The sequence below is a fragment of the Triplophysa rosa genome, linkage group LG17 (genome assembly GCF_024868665.1).
Source record: "Triplophysa rosa linkage group LG17, Trosa_1v2, whole genome shotgun sequence".
NCBI classification, from domain to species: domain Eukaryota; kingdom Metazoa; phylum Chordata; class Actinopteri; order Cypriniformes; family Nemacheilidae; genus Triplophysa; species Triplophysa rosa.
In genome coordinates, this window is record NC_079906.1 from 4,550,974 (window position 1) to 4,574,429 (window position 23,456).

The 23,456-nt window shown below is 40.2% G+C and overlaps 1 protein-coding gene across 5 annotated transcripts in view; it reads right to left on the reverse strand.

Annotated features, from left to right (window-relative positions):
- cabin1 (calcineurin binding protein 1) overlaps positions 1–23,456 on the reverse strand; it is a 95,474-nt gene that overhangs the window by 53,784 nt on the left and 18,234 nt on the right. For 2 of the 5 annotated variants that reach the window (XM_057355793.1, XM_057355791.1), the window contains exons 21-28: positions 17,377–17,583; positions 17,140–17,285; positions 16,783–17,044; positions 15,224–15,388; positions 14,548–14,637; positions 12,173–12,354; positions 9,406–9,620; positions 1,297–1,362 (exon numbers count right to left, since the gene is read on the reverse strand). In XM_057355793.1, coding sequence (XP_057211776.1) covers positions 1,297–1,362; positions 9,406–9,620; positions 12,173–12,354; positions 14,548–14,637; positions 15,224–15,388; positions 16,783–17,044; positions 17,140–17,285; positions 17,377–17,583 — 1,333 coding nt within the window. The remainder of the gene's footprint in view (positions 1–1,296; positions 1,363–9,405; positions 9,621–12,172; positions 12,355–14,547; positions 14,638–15,223; positions 15,389–16,782; positions 17,045–17,139; positions 17,286–17,376; positions 17,584–23,456) is intronic. The other 3 variants (XM_057355796.1, XM_057355795.1, XM_057355794.1) reach the window with 3 other exon arrangements.

Genomic DNA, 23,456 nt, shown 5'->3' on the forward strand with positions numbered 1-23,456 from the left:
GTAAAATAACCTTATTTTTTATGCTGCAGTTTCACATAATAAATGCACAAGCCCTTTAAATATGAATGGATTCTGACTGGCTCAATGTAATATTGTTCATAATTTGGGAAAAAGTCACTACAACAACATCGTTCTCTTAATCGTTATAATTGTGGACTCCAATATTCTTTTAATATTAGAATATATATATTTATTATCTTTATAGAGTGCCGCAGGGATGACGTATTTGGGAAGTTGGAAGTTAAAGGGATAGTTCACCCAAAAATGAAAATTCTGTAAAGATTTACTCACCCTCAGGTTGTTCCAAACCTGTATAAATTTCTTTGTTCTGTTGAACACAAAGAAAGATATTTGGAAAAATGTTAGCAACTGACATTTCTGGGACATCATTGACTACCACAGTAGGAAAAATTAAAATGGCAGTCAAAGTTGCCCTGGAACTGTTTGCTTTCCTAAATTCTTCAAAATATCTAATTTTGTGTTCAACAGAACAATTAAATTTATACAGGTTTGGAACAACCTATGGGTGAGTAAATGACATAATTTTCATTTTTGGGTGAACTATCCCTTTAACAAAAATCACATTTACAAACCCACTGACTTTGAGGCGATGGTACCGGATATGCTCAAATGTTAACTCGCTTCTGGGTTTCACATACAAAAACACGTCATCTCCGCAGCACTCTATAGTCATGTGAACAGGCCTTAAAGTCCCCGTGAACCGGAAGTTGCGATCGTCTTTACTTCCGTATTCCGACACATTTCCGAGTGAAAAGAAATTTCAAAGAAGAAAATGAGTGGGCGTGGCTTGCTTTTTTCCCTGCTAATTGATTGGATGTGTAAAAACAGCTGTTGCATTTTGAAATGAAAACTGGCAGCAGACTGACAGTTGAAGTGGAGGAGTTAACTGATGCTCCGGCCAAGCCGTCAAGTTTACGTCATTTCAGATGGATAATCATTTCAGGGCGGAAGTGCATTTTCAGATTTTAACTGAAGATTATGAGGGTACATGAATTTTAAAAAGAAAAGAACCCACATTGATCAGCTATTAACTATAAACGCTGCAATATTTCATGAAAAAATAAGAATTGTCATTTTTAATTTCACTGGGACTTTAACACTTCCAGAACTCAGTGCATTGAAACAGTGTGTCATTACTGTTGAGCTCTATATACTGAGGAGTGCCGGATGTTTAATAAACACAGACTGCTTGGAGCACTGAAACCCTACTTTTGAGGAATAACAGGTGAGCCAACAGTTTTGTAGAGGTGGTTGTGCGAGGATGAGGATTTGTACCATACACAGATCCTGGCCGCAAAGCAGAGAGACACACGCAGTAGTCATGGTCATGTGAGAAGTAAGCTGTAGAGGAAATTCAGTTTAGAACATGTTTCAAAACCTGCAAGTCTTACAGTTTCATACTTCAGGTAGCACAGTAGTGAATACAGTCTTCTGTTATTATGTTATGCTGTGCGGAGAAATTTTACAGGTTTGTAAAGTTAAGGTTGGGCAATATGTAAAACTTTGTTTATGATATATATGCTTTATGATTTTGTTTTTGAGAAATTTTAGTCAATTCTGCTGTCAGGCTTGTGAGAAATACAGTGCTATTACAAACATAGTCTCTAATCTAAATCTTAGTAGCAAAATATGCACACATTTCCCTGTATGACATGTGATGACTTTAAATGTTTGAGTAAAAATATGTGGGTAAATACAGGTGTTTATCACAATTTATTAAAATTGATTCCATGCCGGTTTTTGCTTAAATGGATAGTTCACCCGAAAATGAAAATTGTGTCATCATTTACTCACCTTCGTGTAATTCTATACCTGTATAAATGACTTTGTTCTGAATGACACAGAGACAGATATTTGGAAGAATGTTAGCTATTTTCACTTCTGGGACATCACTGAGTACCATAGTAGGAAAATTTAAATGGTAGTCAAAGGTGCCCCAGAACTGTTTGTTTTTGTAAATTCTTCAAAATATCTCATTTTGTGTTCAACAGAACAAAAAAATACAATATTTATTTTCTACTATGGTAGTGGATAATGTCCCAGAACTGAAAATAAATCCAAATTTATACAGGTATGAATCAACCTGGGGGTGAGTAAATGTTTTTTTGGGGGGTGAACTGTACCTTTAATATTTATTTCTTGACTTACTATAATTTATTATAAAGTGTTACCTGAACATTTTGAATCTACTTGGCTACAGTGACTTGGTTAAAATGACCATTTATACAGATTTTATACCAAAATTAACGATTGTTCATCATAAATAAAAACTTCATTTTAAGTACATTGCTGAGAAAATACATAAATAGAAGGTATGACTATATTTTATAAATAACTATAAAAATCTTGTTTCTTCTATATCGCCCAGCTTTATTTAGAGATTATTAGCATTAAAGGGATAGTTCACCCAAAAATGACCATTATTTTATCATTTGCTCACCCTCATGTCTTTCCAAACCTGTATGAAAACACTAAAGAAGCTATTCTGAAGGATGTTGGTAACCAAACAACATTGACCCCCATTGACTTCCGTTGTATGGACACAAAACCACAGAGAGATTTCTCAAAATATCTTCTTTTGGTTTCTAAAGCAGAAAGGGTGAATAAACGATGACAAAATTTGTATTTTTTGGTAAATGATAAAAGAGAAAGAGAATCGGTCATTTCTTGAATTATCAGGCCAGCTTTGATGCACCCACAAACATATTTACAGAAAAAGCAGATCTGAACTTATGAACCACACCCCAACACTTAGAGCAACATTTACAGCCTCCCTCACACACGTGAGCCACGGCAGACACTTTGGTCGGATGTGAGTGTGCACACACAGAGCAGTGCAGAGTGCATTGTGGGAAGTCGCTGTTGAATCAGGGTGCTGACCCTTCATGCATCCATTAAGAAGCAGCAGGTGTGAAGCAGGTCAGAGGCAGGCAGAGAGGGAGCAGGCGGGAGGCAGTGGGGAGACAGGGACACTAAAGCAGGCCATGAGAAACACTGGGAAATATGGGCAACATGTCACAACATTCACCTTATAAACCACACTTCTAAACTGCAGCCAGACGTTGGAAAGATATCAGCAAGACAGAGATGAGACCAGCATCAGATGAAAAGAGATGTTGTGTTTTTGAACGTGTGCATTCGGCCATGCTTTTTGGGCTAGTATTGTACACAATCTCTTACGCTATTAACCAAAATTTGTTTCGTTTTTTTTACTTTTTCGAATTCCGAAATAGGGCTGGGCGGAATATGCCGTTACCGCGGAATAAAATGTCAAACGTAAGAGATTTTTCTATTCCGTGTATTCCACAGAATGTAAATAAGTAGGCGTGGCTAACTCGGCGCTCTGCAAGTTGGGCATTATGATGAAAACAACATGTGAATTAATTCACCCATAACAAATTAACAAATCAATCATTCGTTTGACCTTCTTTCAGTCTGTAGTTTTGTGATCCGCTCCAGTCCGGCGCTTTCTCTCTCACCCGCAAGTAGGGTTGGGAATCGAAAATCAATTCCAATTTGGACTCGGAATCGAAAGGCTAGGAATCGGATCGGAATCGAAAGGAATAGGAATCGGATACTTGAGATTAAAATTTGAATTCCTCTTATCAATTCCTGTGTGCCTATTTTCAGAAAAGTACATGCGTTGCATGATCTGCTGATATCTCAATAAAAGCCCTTATGAAAATTATCGATATTTTTTACTATAGTAAGCATAGTTTAGCTATAGAATTTGTATTAAAGCACAGGAATCACAAATTAACCATAGCTGCATTATAGTAACTGCAGTTTAACCATGATGTAGTTCAACCATGATAATACAAATTGTAATAAATCAGAAAAGGTGTGTTTCTATGTTTAAATATACACAAAATGGTGCTCATAAATATATATATATATTTTGCGAACAAGTCAATAAGCAGGCTAAATGACCATACAGGTTGATATCTAAATGTTTTACTTCAACTGTGGAATCGATAAGAATCGAAATCGATAAGCAGAATCAGAATTGGAATCGATAAAATTGAAACGATTCCCAACCCTACCCGCAAGTGCCCGTGCAGGGGTGCAGTGATCTGCGTGTGCATGTAATAAAGCTCATTCTTTAGCCACCGTACCCTACGCCGTAGCCTGACGCGCACCTCTCCAAAAATGTAACAACGCGTCAACTCAACACAAACCCTACGCGGACCGCAAGCGCTGTGATTGGTTTGTTTGAACCCCTCCCTCAGGTCAAAAAACTCTGCAATAGAGTTGTGTTTACTCAAACGCATTTCTGAATGAATTATCCAAGTAAATTATTTGTGCTTCTGTATTAAACATCTCAAATCTGCAACAAAAGTGACTGTTTACTTGCCGCTGCTAATGCTTCTCAAACGAGCTGCTTCTTCTTCGGCTCTTGTCTTGGTTACACAAGCAACACGCGCGTTGACGGTGGGGGTCAGTGCCGGGGTGGACAAGTGATGTAATCGGTTGGAGGGTGGACACCGTGTATCACCGGTGACACCAACTATCGCAACAAGCCTACTCCCATCGTATCTATTTACCCTACTAGGCAGTAAATAGGGGATGAGATTTGACTGGTAACTGACATTCTTCCAAATATCTTCCTTCGTGTTAAGCAGAACAAATACATTTATTCAGGTTTGGAACAACCTGAGGATTTTCATTTTTGGGTGAACTGTTCCTTTAAAGTTTAGCCACTGACAATCCACCTTAATACAACCGAGACTGACTGTGTAAATCTAAAATCCAAAGAAAATGAGCAGCACACCAAGCTGAGATTGACTTCAGAAACTAGGTCAAACCATCTGACACAGTTTCCAAAATACTGACTCCATTTCACCAAAACAGGCCACATATTTAATTGAGTGTAGTGCCATCCAACTCAGTTCTTCAAACTACAAAATCATACACACAATCTTAATGTATCACAATCCAAGTGTGCTTGATATTACAGGCATTACGCATGATCACAAATAAACACATCACACATCATTTGATTTGTGGTTATTTGACGATTTAGGGATGGACATTTTTGATCATATTTCATTTCGAGTACTGGACAGGTTTGAAAAACGAGGACTTGATTAACTGGTGGCGAGGCGTGTCCCTCTTGATTCGAAACAATGATAAGAAAATTTATGTTGATAAAACTATGACAAGATTGAATAAATAATTAAATCAACATAAAAATTCACTATCAATGTTTTTGAAAATACAATTAACATTTAAAAGAAATATCAGCGTGAGGTGAAGCGTCATCTTTGCCCTGGCACATTTTTGTCTGTCAGTGTCTGACATTAAAGGGTAAGTTCATCCCAAAATCAAATTTGTGTGATTTTTTTACTCACCCGCATGACGTTAAACATGTTAAACAACGTTAAATGACGTTAAACAAGACCTCTCGGCATCTTCGGAGCACAAATAAAGATATTTTAGGTGACATCTGAGAGATTTCAAGGCCTATAGGTTATAGTTGTTGTCAAGGTCAAGAAAAGTACTAAAGACATCGTTAAATTGGTCCATCCGCTCATAGTGGCTCAATTGAATTTTTTGAAGTGACAAGAATACTTTATGTGCGAAAAACAAACCAAAATAACAACTTTAATCGATATATTCTAGGGTTGCACGGTGTACCGGTGCCTCTCTATTTTTGAAACGGTAGTATCGTAGTACCGTACTTAATGTTGCATATGCGCATCAATATTTATTTGAACACTTACATCTGCCTTTTGCGGTGTTTATCTCCTAAATGAATGTGTGTTTTGAATGTCTGGGACGAGTTAATGATTCAAATTGGCGATTTGAACAAGTTTGTTAAATGATTCACTAACTCAGTGGAAAATTGACGCCACCTACTGGCCGTTTTAGTTCTGCATTTAAAGTAATCCTAATATTTCCCTTTATAAAGACTGCTGTATCAATTAACTTTGTCCAACATTTGAATTAGTTCCTACGTGAAAAATGATCTAGTGTACTTTAGTATTTACTACAGTAAACTACTAAAAGTCATAGATACTAGTGTTTTTGAGTCTTATCATAGTAAATATTTAAGTATACTACAATTTACAGTATTTACAAATGACTAAATGTAAATGTATTTGCTACAATTTATCCAATTACTACAGTTAATACAACAACATATTCTAGTGCAAAGTATAAAACAGTTTACTATAGTAAATACAAAATGTTTAATCTAAATCTGTGTTTTTGGTATAGATTTGAATTATATGGCACAGCATCGTGATACTACTTGGTATCGAGATACTTCAGCTGGTATAGTATCGTAAGACATGTTTATGGTACCGTGACAACCCTAATATATTCTCCTCTGTCATGTCAGTCTATGGTGCATGTTCACAAGAGCACTTTTGACGCATGCTCCTTCAGTTAGTGTGGTTGGGCAAAAAAGTGCAAGTCTTCCTCAATATCAAAATCATCAGACATTTTGCGAAGATCAGTGTATATAAAGCGCGTATCTGCTTGTAAACACAGAGTTGCGCTTCCGGGTTGTCAGTCAGAACGCCGGCGTGGCCACCGAATGCGCGTGCGTCGAAGTGCTCTCGTGAACGCGCACCATAGACTGACATGACATAGGAGAATATATCGATTAAATTCAATATTTGGGTTTGTTTTTCGCAGATAAAGTATACTCGTCACTTCAAAAAAATTCAATTGAGCCACTATGAGCGGTTGGACCAATTTACTGATGTCTTTATACTGTTCTGGACCTTGACAACAACTATACCCATGATGTCTACACTGCGTTCCAAATTATTATGCAAATTGGATTTAAGTGTCGTAAACATTTAATTTTATATTGTTCAATTAAACTTATGGATGGTATTGTGTCTCAGTGCTCTTTGGATCACTGAAATCAATCTCAGACACCTGTGATAAGTAGTTTGCCAGGTGAGCCCAATTAAAGGAAAACTACTTAAGAAGGACGTTCCACATTATTAAGCAGGCCACAGGTTTCAAGCAATATGGGAAAGAAAAAGGATCTGTCTGCTGCCGAAAAGCGTCAAATAGTGCAATGTCTTGGACAAGGTATGAAAACATTAGATATTTCACGAAAACTTAAGCGAGATCATCGTACTGTGAAGAGATTTGTGGCTGATTCAGAGCACAGAGGGTTCGTGCAGATAAAGGCAGAATGAGGAAGGTTTCTTCCAGACAAATTCATCGGATTAAGAGAGCATCTGCAAAAATGCCATTGCAAAGCAGCAAACAGGTATTTGAAGCTGCTGGTGCCTCGGGAGTCCCGAAAACCTCAAGGTGTAGGATCCTCCAGATGCTTGCAGTTGTGCATAAACCTACTATTCGGCCACCCCTAACCAATGCTCACAAGCAGAAACGGTTGCAGTGGGCCCACACATACATGAAGACTAATTTTCAAACAGTCTTGTTTACTGATGAGTGCCGTGCAACCCTGGATGGTCCAGATGGATGGAGTAGTGGATGGTTGGTGGATGGCCACCATGTCCCAACAAGGCTGCGACGTCAGCAAGGAGGTGGCGGAGTCATGTTTTGGGCTGGAATCATGGGGAGACAGCTGGTGGGCCCCTTTAGGGTCCCTGAAGGTGTGAAAATGAACTCTGCAAGGTATGTAGAGTTTCTGACTGAGCACTTTCTTCCATGGTACAAAAAGAAGAACCATGCCTTCCGTAGCAAAATCATCTTCATGCATGACAATGCACCATCTCATGCTGCAAAGAATACCTCTGTGTCATTGGCTGCTATGGGCATAAAAGGAGAGAAACTCATGGTGTGGCCACCATCCTCCCCTGACCTCAACCCTATTGAGAACCTTTGGAGCATCCTCAAGCGAAAGATCTATGATGGTGGGAGGCAGTTAGCATCAAAACAGCAGCTCTGGGAGGCTATTCTGACATCCTGCAAAGAAATTCAATCAGAAACTATCCAAAAACTCACAAGTTCAATGGATGCAAGAATTGTGAAGGTGATATCAAAGAAGGGGTCCTATGTTAACATGTAACTTGCCCTGTTAGGATGTTTTTGATTGAAATAGCTTTTGATTTCAGTAAATATGACCTCCTAATGCTGCAAATTCAACAAATGACCATTTTCAGTTTTTTACAACCTATGAAATGTTTTCAAACTCTGTTGTGCATAATAATTTGGAACAGTGCATTTTGAGTTTTTCATTTTTTAAATAAATACTGTTGTCAGTGGGAGGTTTGTTCAATAAAATTCCAAATGTACCCTAACTGTTGATTACTTGAAAATTATACTGACTGTCATTTGCATCGACAAATTAGGAAAACCAGAGAAAGATATCATTTGCATAATAATTTGGAACGCAGTGTATGAGGAGGCCTTGAAATCTCTCGGATGTCCCTACAATATCTTTATTTGTTCTCCGAAGATGCCGGGAGGTCTCAAAACATGTTGAACGTCATGTGGGTGAGTAAAAAGTAACACAAATTAGATTTTGGGATGAACTTACCCTTTAAAGTCTCTTATGCTCGTCTGACTTTCACTTTCTGATAGTAGTGATCTCACCTGACATTTTGTGTCCAAATATACTGCTGCGGATCAAGGCGAGCATTTTTAATCCATTCTTATGAACTTGAGCGCATGTTCACGTGGTGCTCGCGGAGCAGAGGAATGCTATCGGAACGAATTAAACTTGTAGTAGATTTGTATGTTTTGTATGCAGCTTGGCACTGCGCATTTTTCACTTGACTGTATTTTCGTCATGTTTATCAAAGTGAAACCAGGCATCACTGTGCGCTTTCAATATGCCCTTCTGTGATCCAGACTTGACTCTGGACCACTAAATCTCGCAACGCAACCAATCAAATCTCTGGGTACTACCCGAAATGCCAGCATAACCAATCAGAAAGAAAGAAAATAATTTTATTTAAAAAATGTATTTATAGACCCAAACGATCATCGTTTTCATCATCGATTGTCGATGTAGCGTCCGAGTACTCGTGCCCATCCCTATGACGATTAGCAAAAACTTAGCGAGTTGAAATAACATTTTATATCAGCAGGCACCAAGCTGACCTCTTTAACAAAATAAGTATCAACTTACTATTTTAGAAGTTGAAGCAAAGCAATACAGAGACAATTACAACCACATTATCTCGGTATTACTTAATTTCAATGATGACAAAGCAGGACGGAAACAAAGCGGATAAAGAAAGACAGCCCATATGTTGCCCATTTACCCATGATCCTCTATGGCCTGGTGCAGATGGTAAGAGGAGGGGTGGGAGGAGATGTTATTGTACACCAGATCCCATAATTTAATTTCCCAGTGGTGAATAACCCTCATCACCTTGATTCCCCTGTGAGTGAGTGAGTGAGAAAGTGAGTGAGTAAGTGAGTTTTACTCTGGGCCTGGTACTGTACCGTCCTGCTGCTGGAGCTCCTGCCCCTGCCTGTGCCTCTGCTGCTGCCTTTTACGTTTGACGTAATCGTGGTCGACCGGAGTGACCGCATATGGGGGAGAACTCGCACCTGCCGCACCATCGCCTGAAGTCGCTGCAGCCGGCACGGGCATCGCAGATGAGGTGACCAGCGCAGCCGGACAGGAGTCTTCGTCGTTGACAGAGGGATGCTTTTCCCTAGTGGGAGAAAAGTTGAGACGCGTCACAATTAGCATATTCAAGCACTATTCTTCAATTTCTGTTCAAATGTTTAGGTTTGCTTAAAGGGGTCATATGACACGGCAAAAAAACGAATATAATCGTTTGTTTTAGATGTAATGCAATGTGTATACACGATTTAAGGTTCAAAAACGTTGTATTTTCCACATACCGTGCATGTTTGTATCTCCTCTTTGCCCCGCCTCTCTGAAACGCGCAGATTTTTTACAAAACTCATCGCTCTGAAAAGCGAGGTGTGCTATGATTGGCCAGTTAAACCAGTGCGTAGTGATTGGTCGAATACTGCAAGCGCGTGATGGAAATGTAACGCCTCTTACCATATTTGGAACACCAGGTTCCAAAGCAATTATACTGACAGGTACGCCCACCTTACTTGCGTATACATTTGGTCATCTTTGTCAAATCATACCACGAGCTGACGTGGATTTGTGGGGGTGTGGTTACACGAGGCGTTTCATTCAGGTCTGGGTGAGCATTCGCTTTTACAAACCCGATTCCAAAAAAGTTGGGACACTGTACAAATTGTGAATAAAAAAGGAATGCAATAATTTACGAATCTCATAAACTTATATTTAATTCACAATAGAATATAGATAACATATCAAATGTTGAAAGTGAGACATTTTGAAATGTCATGCCAAATATTGGCTCATTTTGGATTTCATGAGAGCTAAACATTCCAAAAAAGTTGGGACAGGTAGCAATAAGAGGCCGGAAAAGTTAAATGTACATATAAGGAACAGCTGGAGGACCAATTTGCAACTTATTAGGTCAATTGGCAACATGATTGGGTATAAAAAGAGCCTCTCAGAGTGGCAGTGTCTCTCAGAAGTCAAGATGGGCAGAGGATCACCAATTCCCCCAATGCTGCGGCGAAAAATAGTGGAGCAATATCAGAAAGGAGTTTCTCAGAGAAAAATTGCAAAGAGTTGGAAGTTATCATCATCTACAGTGCATAATATCATCCAAAGATTCAGAGAATCTGGAACAATCTCTGTGCGTAAGGGTCAAGGCCGGAAAACCATACTGGATGCCCGTGATCTTCGGGCCCTTAGACGGCACTGCATCACATACAGGAATGCTACTGTAATTGAAATCACAACATGGGCTCAGGAATACTTCCAGAAAACATTGTCGGTGAACACAATCCACCGTGCCATTCGCCGTTGCCGGCTAAAACTCTATAGGTCAAAAAAGAAGCCATATCTAAACATGATCCAGAAGCGCAGGCGTTTTCTCTGGGCCAAGGCTCATTTAAAATGGACTGTGGCAAAGTGGAAAACTGTTCTGTGGTCAGACGAATCAAAATTTGAAGTTCTTTTTGGAAAACTGGGACGCCATGTCATCCGGACTAAAGAGGACAAGGACAACCCAAGTTGTTATCAGCGCTCAGTTCAGAAGCCTGCATCTCTGATGGTATGGGGTTGCATGAGTGCATGTGGCATGGGCAGCTTACACATCTGGAAAGGCACCATCAATGCTGAAAGGTATATCCAAGTTCTAGAACAACATATGCTCCCATCCAGACGTCGTCTCTTTCAGGGAAGACCTTGCATTTTCCAACATGACAATGCCAAACCACATACTGCATCAATTACAACATCATGGCTGCGTAGAAGAAGGATCCGGGTACTGAAATGGCCAGCCTGCAGTCCAGATCTTTCACCCATAGAAAACATTTGGCGCATCATAAAAAGGAAGATGAGACAAAGAAGACCTAAGACAGTCGAGCAACTAGAAGCCTGTATTAGACAAGAATGGACAACATTCCTATTCCTAAACTTGAGCAACTTGTCTCCTCAGTCCCCAGACGTTTGCAGACTGTTATAAAAAGAAGAGGGGATGCCACACAGTGGTAAACATGGCCTTGTCCCAACTTTTTTGAGATGTGTTGATGCCATGAAATTTAAAAACAACTTATTTTACCCTTAAAATGATACATTCTCTCAGTTTAAACATTTGATATGTCATCTATGTTGTATTCTGAATAAAATATTGAAATTTGAAACTTCCACATCATTGCATTCTGTTTTTATTCACAATTTGTACAGTGTCCCAACTTTTTTGGAATCTTTTTTGGAATGTAGATAGAATGCATCTTTTGTTCCCACACTTTAATTTTTGCAATTTTATGTGTCTAATACATGCATGGACAACTTATAACACACCAAAGACACAGAAAAACATGTATTCACGCCATATGACCCCTTTAAGTGAAATGTTTCTTTTGTTTACTGTTCTGAATTTTTAAAATACTTGTATTTGTGCCAAGATATTAATTACTTTTATTATGAAACCAAAATAAAAAATTATATTTAATGTATCAAAAATGTATTTCAAACGAATGACTTGAACCGAATTATGAGTAAAAAAATATGCACACTATGAGTAGTGCCCAGTTGATATTCTGAGTAAACCAGAAACAGGAAGTGGATATTTTTGAAAACATTTAATCGGCTCATGTTAGCTTTTTAACTGTGAAACTAGCTGTATGTCTTCTGCGATCATACTTGTCGCTGCTGGTTTTTGGGGTGTTCTTCTCCTCCCCGCGCGCAAATGGTCCGACGGCTGCTTCTGCGAGCAAGTTGAAGAACAGCTCATAATCCAGAACCTGCAGCTCGGACTGTTCACCACTGTCTTCTTTCTCATCCTCCAACAATTTCAGAATGGTGGCACTCAAGCGGAAAAACAGCTGACCGGTGGAAAGTGTAGAAAGAGAGAAGAGAAACAATTTTGTTGTGATGTTGTGAGGCATTTCATTAAACTGAAGTACAGTAGTGGCCGAAAGTGATGTCCAACTGTGGAAAATGTCCATTTATGCTCTTTATTAAAATACATAATTAAAATTGTATTAAAAAATTGTATGAATGTTGCGTTGTTGTGCTTGGAGTAAAATCTGAAGCTTAGCTTTTAGACGAATTGTCTAAACTGTCTAAACTGAAGACTACCCATAAATATCCATATGAATAGCTCTAAGCAGCTTGATCATTTTGGATTACTTTCAAAACTCTTTTGCTGCTAAACATTGTGATTGGTTGGGAGACCTCAAAGTATTAACCCTGCGCCGATATTTTCATTATCCAAATACATTCGATTCAGATTTGGCTTAGTCGTCAGTAAACACGAATTGAATCTTGTCATTTCAAATCCGTATGACTTTCTTTCTTCTGCAAAACACAGAAGAAGATATTTTGAAGAAAGTTGGCGGCACCAATTCACTTCTATTGTATGGACACGAAACCAATGCAAGTGAATGGGTGCCGTATACCAACATTCTTCAAAATATCTTCTTTTGTGTTCTGTGGAAGAAAGAAAGTCAAACAGGTTTGAAGTGACAAGACGGTGAGTAAATAATGACAGAATTTTCATTTTTAGGTGAACTTTCACTTTAATCTCAAAAGTAGAATGGCTACAAAATAGTCAATGTATGCTTTATTGCCAGAGGTGGGTAGAGTAGCCAAAATCTTTACTCAAGTAAAAGTACAAGTAACTAGAGAAATTGTTACTCAAGTAAAAGTAAAAGTCACTATTTTCAAAATTACTTGAGTAAAAGTAAAAAAGTATGCAATGAAAAAACTACTCAAGTAGCTAGTTACGTAGTTACTTTTTATCTGATTATATATGCCTACTACATAAATTAGTATTAACGCCAATATTTTAATATTACATTTTAATCAATATTTTTAATTATCATAAGCAGATATCTTTGCAATATACTAGAGAGACTAAAGAATAGACAAACACAGAAGAGACAAGCATTTCTGTAAATTTCATCTAGTACTGATGTCAATGTAGTTTACACAACTTATTTAGAATAATAGACCATGTCAAACTAAAGCATGAACTAAACTCAGAGCATTTCCTGAGATGATCTAGAACATCTGCAGTGCTCTCTTAAATGAAATACACATTTTTGAACAAAGCTCGTGTTTTCTCGTGTTGTGTCACGTGTGTGTTGTGAAACGCTCTTACTTGTAAACAAACAGTAAACAGTGAACCACACACCCATCAACAAGTTTTCTTCCTTCTGTTCTTCAAATGTATATTTCTGCAAGCCCACGTCTCTGTGTCTGACAGGTAACGCGCATGTTGCTGTGTCTGACGAACAGGTCGCGCGGGTGCGCGCATATGGCGGGCATTTATCATTGCTGGCAAACAATATGACACATTTGCAGTTTTGATTGTATAGATATAGATTAATATCCACTTCATCCAACGCTCTTTGTGTTCTGCGTGTTCTTAAGTTTCGCGCTACGAGGAGTGAGTAATCCTGCTTCAGATGATTCAGATCGTGCTGCGAACTGAACAAATCATTTGAACTGATTCATTAGCCTATTCAAATGGTTTTGCCCATTGTTCAATTAATGCTTTCAAAAGAATCGACTCAAAAGAATCGATCACTCGGGAATGCCCGTAAAAAGAGACGACAACCTTGAAATAAACAACGCGTTTTAAAAAGCATATTTTAAAATGAAGGAACGAAGGAACGTCACGCAATGTAAGTTATGTAACGAAGTAAAAGTACAGATTTTCTATTAGAAATTTACTCAAGTAAAAGTACACACTTTTAATTTTACTTAAAAAGTACATATTTTCCAAAATGTTACTCAAGTAAATGTAACGAAGTAAATGTAGCGCGTTACTACCCACCTCTGTTTATTGCTTCCTTTTCTTTGTATTTGAACAAAACCCATATTCCCTCATATTGTTTTTAGACAAATAATTATGATCAAAAATACTTTGTACCATACACTTCGTATTTCATGGTTCAATCGAATCTATAGGATCATTAAAAGCAAATATTGTACACATGCCCTCTGGACTTTTGGCCACGTTTGTATACTTTGTGAACAACAAAGCAAAAGAAGATTAATGCACTTCATACCTCTAGGGCCTCCATGGCAAGGTCAGGTGGGTTGTGGTAGTGGATTTTGCGTGGGTATCGGGCTGCTTCCTCATGCAGGTAATATGCAGACTGGAGAGATATTACACAGGGGTAATAAGAATGTTCAATAATGTATATAATGATGTATAATAAATGTCAGGGCAAGATTAGGTTTTAGTATATAATATGTGTGATGTTGTTTTATAGATACATGTATACAAACGTTTACTCTTCTGCGTCGCAGAGATCTACGAGAAAATGCTTTGAACTCATTTTGCTCCTGCAGAATTTTGTAAATGAATGAAATTCTTTGAGACTTCTATGAATGGTAAAATACAAAACAAGTTTTACATTTATATTCATGTATTTGGCAGATGGTTTGATCCTAAGCGACTTACTTTGTATTTTAAGGTACATTATTTGTTCAGTGTGCGTGTGTTTTCTACATATCAAACCCATAACCTTTGCACTGATAACGCAATGCTCTGCCAACTGAACCACAGAAACACGTTTGTTCTTAAAATGTAATTTGCTACCTGTAAGAGGGTGTATAGATCAATTCTGGACAGACAAAACACACAAAAAACGGTTTGCAAACTAAAAAACTGACAAACATCACACATTTACAGGAGCCAATCAGATTAGCCAGTGGTTCATCTGCAGCCCCGCCAATCACCTGTTTGTACAGCTGCAGGTAGTCGTTGGGCGTCTGTTTACGCTTCTCGGCGATCTTTCCCAGCATGTAATGAATGAGCCACTCTTCCTCATCGCCGTCACAGCGAGACGCACTCTGGAAACACTGAAACGCTGTCTCCAACATCGAGTCCCTGCGCTCCTCCATCTACAACACACACAAACAGTGCAATGACACTAAAAACAATCACTTACGCTCAGACCGAGCGGCAACCTTCCGGTCTCTCTCGTGAAACCAACACGGAAGGGACTTAAAATGCAATTCATCGACTGGCCCCTAGAGACTGGCTCCAAAACAGAGCAGAATCTCATTGAGTCCCATGTTAAAATTCCCAACTTTACAGCAGGAAAAACATGTTTACAGCCTGGTACAAAAAAATGTGGTCTATATAGCTCATTATACCTTTCGTGACAACTGTGAGGGGGGAATTTTTTTATAACTTTATATTAATAATATAATTTATATTAAGCCTTAAAATTCTGCATAGTTAAGGGCGTGGCCACTTGAGTGACAGGTGGTTTCAGCAACCAAGCACCTGAGCTCCACCCACGTCCTGCCTCTTTGCCCATTTTCGATTATCCGGTGTCATGACAAATCCTGTCCCCCGTGTGAATTGTGTCCGCTTAGGACCCCGCGTGATTCTATTGGCTAAAAGAACTTCAAATGGGTACTCTTTTTTAGCGCCTGATTGCAATTCTTACAAAATTACATTACGAATTATGTCGCTAGTACTTTGTTAAAATGACCATTATTGTCATTTTCACTAAACGCTTCATATAATAGTACATAGATGAGGCTATGGGTAGTGAAATCAAACAAATCTCGTTCTTACTGTTTTAGTTCTTTACTATAATAAAACCATGGTCATTTTAAAATATCAAAAGTGATGTTTTTCGTTTGATCAGCAGATGTTGACCCAGAAAAACTGGCGTGTATGTTACATCAAGCTTTGACAAAAAATGCGTCTAATATGTTTTTCGTAAACTTAAATTTTAACACTTAATGCTTTTATTTTACACAGCGTATTTAGCTCGCTAGAAGCTAATGCAACTTCGGTTAGCCATGCAACAACATATCGAGATAACAACTTTGTGATCAGGCATTACAACTACCTACTAAATTGGGTCCTAAGCGGACACAATTCACACGGGGCCGAATTTTTCGTGACGTGAGGTGACGTGCTGCCAAGATGTCGACAACCGGCTCCGGCCACTTTAGGGGCGATTCCCATTTCGCGTCTTTTGCGCACGCAAGTTCGTTATATTAAATCTAGACAGGCGGCAGGCATTTTTCACATTTTTCTAGGCGCCGCATCGAGATGGAAATAGCTCAACTTTTCAGAGTACCGCGCGTGCATGGTCATTTGACTAGAGAAAGCGGAGCGCGTTTTTTTTCCACGCGGTTTTAGACGCGAAATGTGAATTGCCCCTTAGGCTTCAAAATTGCTTTTCACAAACCTACGGGTGACGTCACGGACACCACGTCCATGTTTTATACAGTCTATGGCTCAGACCCGCATTCATTCATTTAAACACACACACCTGTTTAGTCAAGTCCGGGGGAAGTTCGCGTTTCCACTGCTTGAGCTGTCTGGAAGCGAAAGAGTGCAAGGCATAAGACATGGTGCCATACTCGATCCATAAGGACAGGTTGGAGCCGTCTATCTCTAGAGCCCGTTTGAAACAGGTCAACACTGCCAGAGAGTTTTTCCAGATGGGTCCGTCACTCCTGAGCTCATTGGAATTCAGTTTGTCCTGGATACGACTAGCACGCGCGAGAGCCATACCTGCCCATGAGTCAAACCTACAAGAGACCAAGAGACTAGATCATCAACTAACGCTGAATACAAGAACACTATTGAGTCTTCAAACAAGTAGGTGTTTTCAGTTTCAACAGACCTGTTAGGGCACACGCAGATGTCGTGCATGTAGAACTTGATGGCTTTAGACTGCTCTTTGTTTTTAAAGTGGTAGTCTGCTAGCAGGTAGTACAGCTCATTCACCACAGGGGGCGCTGGGGGAGCTCCTTCCGGGAGGGCCGGCACCTTACAGACACACAAACTTTAATTCAAATCTAGCCCAACATATCAAAAATGACAGAGAGCATTTCACTGGAGAATATTCTAAAGTTCACACCTTGACGGCTCCTCCCTCTATGTAAGCGGACACATCATCTATGGAGATCACGGGGCCATCGTTGCGTGGGATTATTCCAGAGAGTCTTCTAAGAAGGTTGGCCAGGTCGGCAGAGACAGTGCTGGTCTTATAGCTGTCAAACTCGGGCAAGGTCTTGGGTTTAAAGTACTCGAACATGGAGACGGCTTCATTCCAATGTAGCTCCACCTTGAGGGGTTAAAGTGCACAAGATTAAAAAGGTGCATTTAGAAAAAAATTCACACAAAGATTGATTTGTAAGTGAGACCACAAGCTCTCTCTCTCTCTCTCTCTCTCTCTCTCCCACAGAGGAATATAATAGTGTGCGCACAACAGCAGGCATGCTATAATATTCTGCACCCTTTTTCGATATCAGCCAGTGTTTGAGACACACTGATCAGTGACAAAAGATGGAATTATCCGCCCATCTGAACAGCAGAAACCGCAATTACGATAAAGAATGAGTTCTTCAGGGTATAAAGCTACTTTGCTGAGCAAAAAGGGATTCAGATACGTAATTTCCTTTGATACCAATTCTGAAAAGTAGGCCACCACACACATTAAAGGATTCTGAACTATTTATGAAAATGTGATTTTTCGCGCAGGTTTGATTCATTTTACCCTTACATAGATTACTATCTGCAACCTTACTGATCCACTCATGTTTTGGATGACTAGTTTGACCATAGTTTGATTCGTTTACACATTATGTATTTTGGCAGCAACAAGAAATAGGTCATTCTCACGAAACCACTAAACATCATGGCAAAATCAAGATTTTAGTTATAACATATAATCTGATAACTCAAAAAATGATAATAATAAACATAATTCTGTTCTCCACTTTGCACAAAGCATAATTTTAACATACGAATTAAGTATTTATGTATTGTATTGCTTTTTCTGCTTAAATTCTCATTACCGTAATGCGTCCCGATTTGTCTGAGTGCGTTATATGTTGTTATTTAAACAGAGTAAAATTTAAACATTCTGAAAAAAACAATTGGATGTTTTACTAGAAGTTCTCAAATGACAAAAAAACATTTAAAGATGAACAAATGGTGGAAAAGAAGTGTCTATGACTGATATTTTCATACTCCGTAACATTTTTAAAGGACTGAAACACACACACATAGATTTTAATATTAAAGGGGCCATTCTTTTGCTGTTTTGATCATGTTTTTTGGGTGTTTAACAGTGGATGTTCATGTTTCTAGTTTCAAAAAACGCTTTATATTTCACATATTTGAAGTCTATTGTTCACCACTGTCCCTCTTCTAACAAAACGACTGGATTTTTTCCAGTCTATATAAAATCCCTCCTTACGAAACGCTCTGATTTTGAAAGCTGACCAGGTCTGTCGTGATTGGTTCCTCGCTTAGAGCGTGTGTTTGAAGATGTCCCACCCATACTATATCAGCAAGCTTCCGCTTCTCAGGCTGTTGTGATTGGTCAGTACCCCTCTCAGTGAACGTGTTTTCATAAGTTTTGGCTTTTAGCAATAAACAGTAACAATGGCGTCAACTTCACTTCATCAGTTAAACACATGCGGATCGATCGAAGTGTAACGTTTGCATGTGCAAATGTCAATCTTTGTTAGAGATCGCAATTTTTTTCCTACTATGGCGAGGAAAATGACACCGGACCGGTTGGGTCAAACCGGTTATATTAATTAACACTATTAACAGAAGCGTTAGTTTTGCCTTTTTATATTGGACCTAAGTTGGATAATAAAACAAGCAGATTGACTAGGAGACATTTGCAAGCAGGACTTCAAAGGACGTTTCATAGAAGTGTTTTAGAGGTATGCGCACACAATATCAGTGTATAATACAGAACAGCTTTCACAGCCGATGTTAAAGTCATGGAAGCTGTTATTTGACCGTTGGTTATCTTAGAATGTGTGTAGCTGAATTCTTATTACCAGCTGTAGGACTGTGATGAAAGTGAAAGTAATTAATTGCGCAGCTCAGTCAAATATTTACAATCTCTGATAACCAAACACTACTCCAGCGGCTCTTCCTCTTCTCTAAGGAAGGCCTCGCCCCATTTTTTGGCGTTTTCCTTTGGGCGGAGGTTTTTCACAAACTCGGAATAGTGACATCATTTACCCAGGAAGTAAAGGGCTGTAGTCCTATTCCAGCCGTTCAAGCTTGATCATTTTGCAGATATTGTTTATGCTCTTACAGCAACATTACACACTAACTAAAGTTTGAAAATTGGCATCACGGGGAATGGCCGCTTTAAGTTTGATCTAGCAGTACCTTTCAAATGGCTAACAGGTTAACAGATTACTTCATATATTTCTCTTGCAATGCTGTGTATGGTAGTTTTTTGCATTAAAAAATGTATTGCATATAATGTTCTTTTAAAATATACTTCATTAATATCTAATGATGTATGATTAATAAAAACTTGCTTAGGCATCATGGCTTTGCTTTTTTTAGCAAAACATGCTACGGGATTGACAGCTTTAAATAGTTACGGTAGAGAGTTTCAATGAATTTTTAAGGCTTTTTGTGTTAAACTGTCAGTAAAAGTTTTTTTTTTAATTCAAACATGTCATACCTTGTTTTTAATGAATAAAAAGGAAATTTGATGTTAATGCAATTGTTTTTAAGAAAATCATGTTTGATGTCTTGAAACAAGATCAAGATTTTGTCCCAAACAGATGTTTTAAGTAGTGTACATGCATTCTGTGGGAATCAAACCCTAGAACAATGCTCTAGTTGAGCTTCAGGAGCACAAAATAAGTGGTATTCTTGTTTTTATTAACTACAAAATGTTAAATGCTCTATCATTTAAAAGTCGCTTTGGATCGAGAACCCAGCTAAATTAATAAATGTAAAATGTAATGCTAGTTTCCAACAAACCCAAACAGTATCTACACTGCAGACTGTGTGTTTTCTTGAGAGACACAAAGAATTGTGTGCAGAACACCTCAGTATTGTGCTGTGGTTGTGTGTACATTGGCAGCGCTGCATAATGGGAGTGTGTGGGACCAAATGATCGATGTGACTCTGGCTGTCAGAAGATAATCGATCAGCAGGTTATTGCTGAATCAGACCGCCATTTTGCTCTGCACAACACCTTCATTAGCACAGCTCTCTCTCTCTCTCTCTCTCTCTATTTTTAAACAGACCACAAGTGAAATAGTACCAGAGGGACTTGTAAAGAGCTGTGCTGAAGTCTCAGAGGATGGGCTGACACGCCTGGTGAACCGACAAAGCATGTAACTCCCCGACTCACTTAGTTGATACTAAGTCAAGGAGTACAACCGTTTTCAAAGATAGGAGCTTAATATGAACACCCTCCATAGGTTCGAAAGGAGGCTGAGTTAAAGCATTCAGGACCATGGACAAATCCCACGACGGGACAAGCTGCTTCGACACTGCTCTTAAAAGCTTTGCTCCTTTCATGAAACGGCATATCAGAGGATGCCGGCCTACCGAAGCTCCTTCAAAGCCGTCATGGCAAGCCGAAATAGCAGCCAGATAAACCTTAATAGTGCAAATCGCGCTGCCATTGTCGATTAACCTCTGCAAAAAACAGAATACATCACATACTCAGCACTGAAAGGAACTCCTTTGCTAGTACACCGGTCCTCAAACACATGCCACTTCAGACCATACAATGAGCTCGTTGACGGGGCTCTAGCACTCTGTATTGTGCTTATAACTTCCTGAGGAATCCAGAGCGTGTCCAAACCGAACCTCTCACGGGCCAGACCCAAAGATCGACCCGTTCTGGGTTGGGGGAAATATCTCCTCGCCCACCTGTGACAGCAGGTCATGCTGCATGGGAGCGGCCACGTCTCTCCCTGAAGGAGCTGAACAATCTCTGCCAGCCACAACCTCCTCGGCCAACGAGGAGCTATCAGAAGGAGAGACGATCTGTTTGCTCTTTCTGTCCAGGTTGTGAGAAATTAGACTCAGCGGTGGGAATGCGTAAAGCAACACCTTCAGCCACGGGTGAGCCAACTCATCCACTCCCAAGGGCACATTTTCGTCCTTGAGAGAGAAATAAAGCGGACACTTTGCATTTGCCTGCGAGGCAAAGAGATCTACAGCAGCCCTGCCATATATCTCCCAAATTTAATTCACCACTTGCGGGTGGTGTCCATTCTCCGTACAACGGATTTCCCCTTGAGAGGAGATCTGCGCCTACATTCAGGAGTCCCGGGACGTGCGTAGCACGCAGCGAGCTGAAATGCGCGGCTCCCCAGATGATCAGCTTGCGGGTCAAACTGTGCAGTTGCAACGAACGAGTTCCCCCCTGGCGATTGATATCCGCCATCACTGTAGTGTTGTCGACCCTTTTAGGAAAGGCAGAAAATGTCTCAAGGCCAGAAACACTACCATCAACTCCAAAAGGTTTATGTGAAGCTTGCGAAGCTGGTGCATCCAGTGACCGTTCACCGATCTGCCCTAAAAAATGCCCCCCCCCCCACTCATGGAGAGCCTCCACGCATTCCATTGTCACTCTCCGCGCGAGGTGCCTGCGAGGGCACCGATGCCTCGCTGCCACCCACAGCTGAAATTCTCTCATCTTGAGCAAGCCCAGCGGGATCACTGCCAACGCCGAAGCCATCTTGCCCATAAGGCGGAGACAGGATCCGAACGAAACCATTTTTCCCTTGCGAAACTGGGATAGGCAACGGTAAAATACCGTTATACGCCTCTCCGAGAGCATAGCTCGGTATGCCAGAGTCTTTGCGAAGATTTGTCAATTTTGTCAATGTCAATTTTCTGGTACATGGACGCTGTGAAGCGTTCTGTTTTCCCAGGGAGGGAGAGATTGGCAGACGAGAGAGTGGTCCGCCTCCTTGGATGCAGGTGGTGGGCCACTGTTTGTTCAACCGAGGGAGGGTTGGAAAGCCCGATCTCCTCAATCTCGCTCACATCCAGTGAAGACGGGCACCCGGTTAGAGAAGGGCTTATCCCACGATTGCTTCATTTCTGCGACACGCCGGCAGCGCAGGAAGCAGCTGTTTCGCCGGGGGAAGGTGAGACAGGAGCCTTTTCCCATTCTAAATATCCCGTTTAACCCCCAGATCCCCAAAAGTTACTGGCCAAGTGATACCAAGCTTTGCTGCTGCACACTTGCATACCACCACTAAATCACAGTCTACCGCAGTCGACACTACCTCGCCACTTTGTGCGCTCACGGGTCTGTGGGGACAGGATAGAGTCATCCTCCTCATCATCTGGCTTCTCTCTGAGGAGGCGAGCTAACACCTCTTTATCCTGCACGCAATACACAACGGATGGGAATCTCTACTTGATATCATGAACCCACACGCTGCCGGACATGAGCGGGACGGGGTATCTTTCCCTTTCTCCGCGGCGATCTTACAGGGATGCAAACTCATTGGGATGAAAAAAGGTGACAATGATGCGAGACCTCCAATGCATATAGACATCGTGGAATAAAACGTAGCTCACCTTGACGCGTTAGCCACTGCAAAACAACGCTAATGAAAGCAGTTGAAGAAAACTAATTAACGAGCCAGAGAATTCGCGACAGATTCTAACTGCACTGCGTTCAGCAACGTCAACCTTAACGGTCCTTCTATGAACTGGAGCAGCGCAGCTAAGGTGCTGAGGAAAGTCTTCACGGGGAAGAGACCAAGAATGCCGTTCCAGGTAATCAAAGCGATATATATATAGGAAGGGGGTGGGCTTCTGGTTATGAGCTGTGATTGGTCCGCCCATCAGGCGGACGTGGTGTAATTGGTGCTTCCATAGTCTATCACGCCTGAGGCGTTTCCCATAGTGAGATACCGAGCGATTGTTTGAAAGAGAACTATTGCATGTAAGAGAAGGTAATACAAAAAATGCAATGATGATTAATGCACAGCGTCATTTTAATAGAAGTTTATTTCTAAGATGTTTAGCATGTTTGAATCGAGTCTGAATCCCTCTCCTTTATCCTAAATGTGTGCTCTCACTGAGCGTGTGTGTGTGTGCGTACTTGTCTGTGTACGTACGTGTGTGTGTGTGTGTTGTGTGTGTGTGCGTGCGCATCCGTGTGTGTGTGTGTCTCTGTGTCTGTGTGTGTTG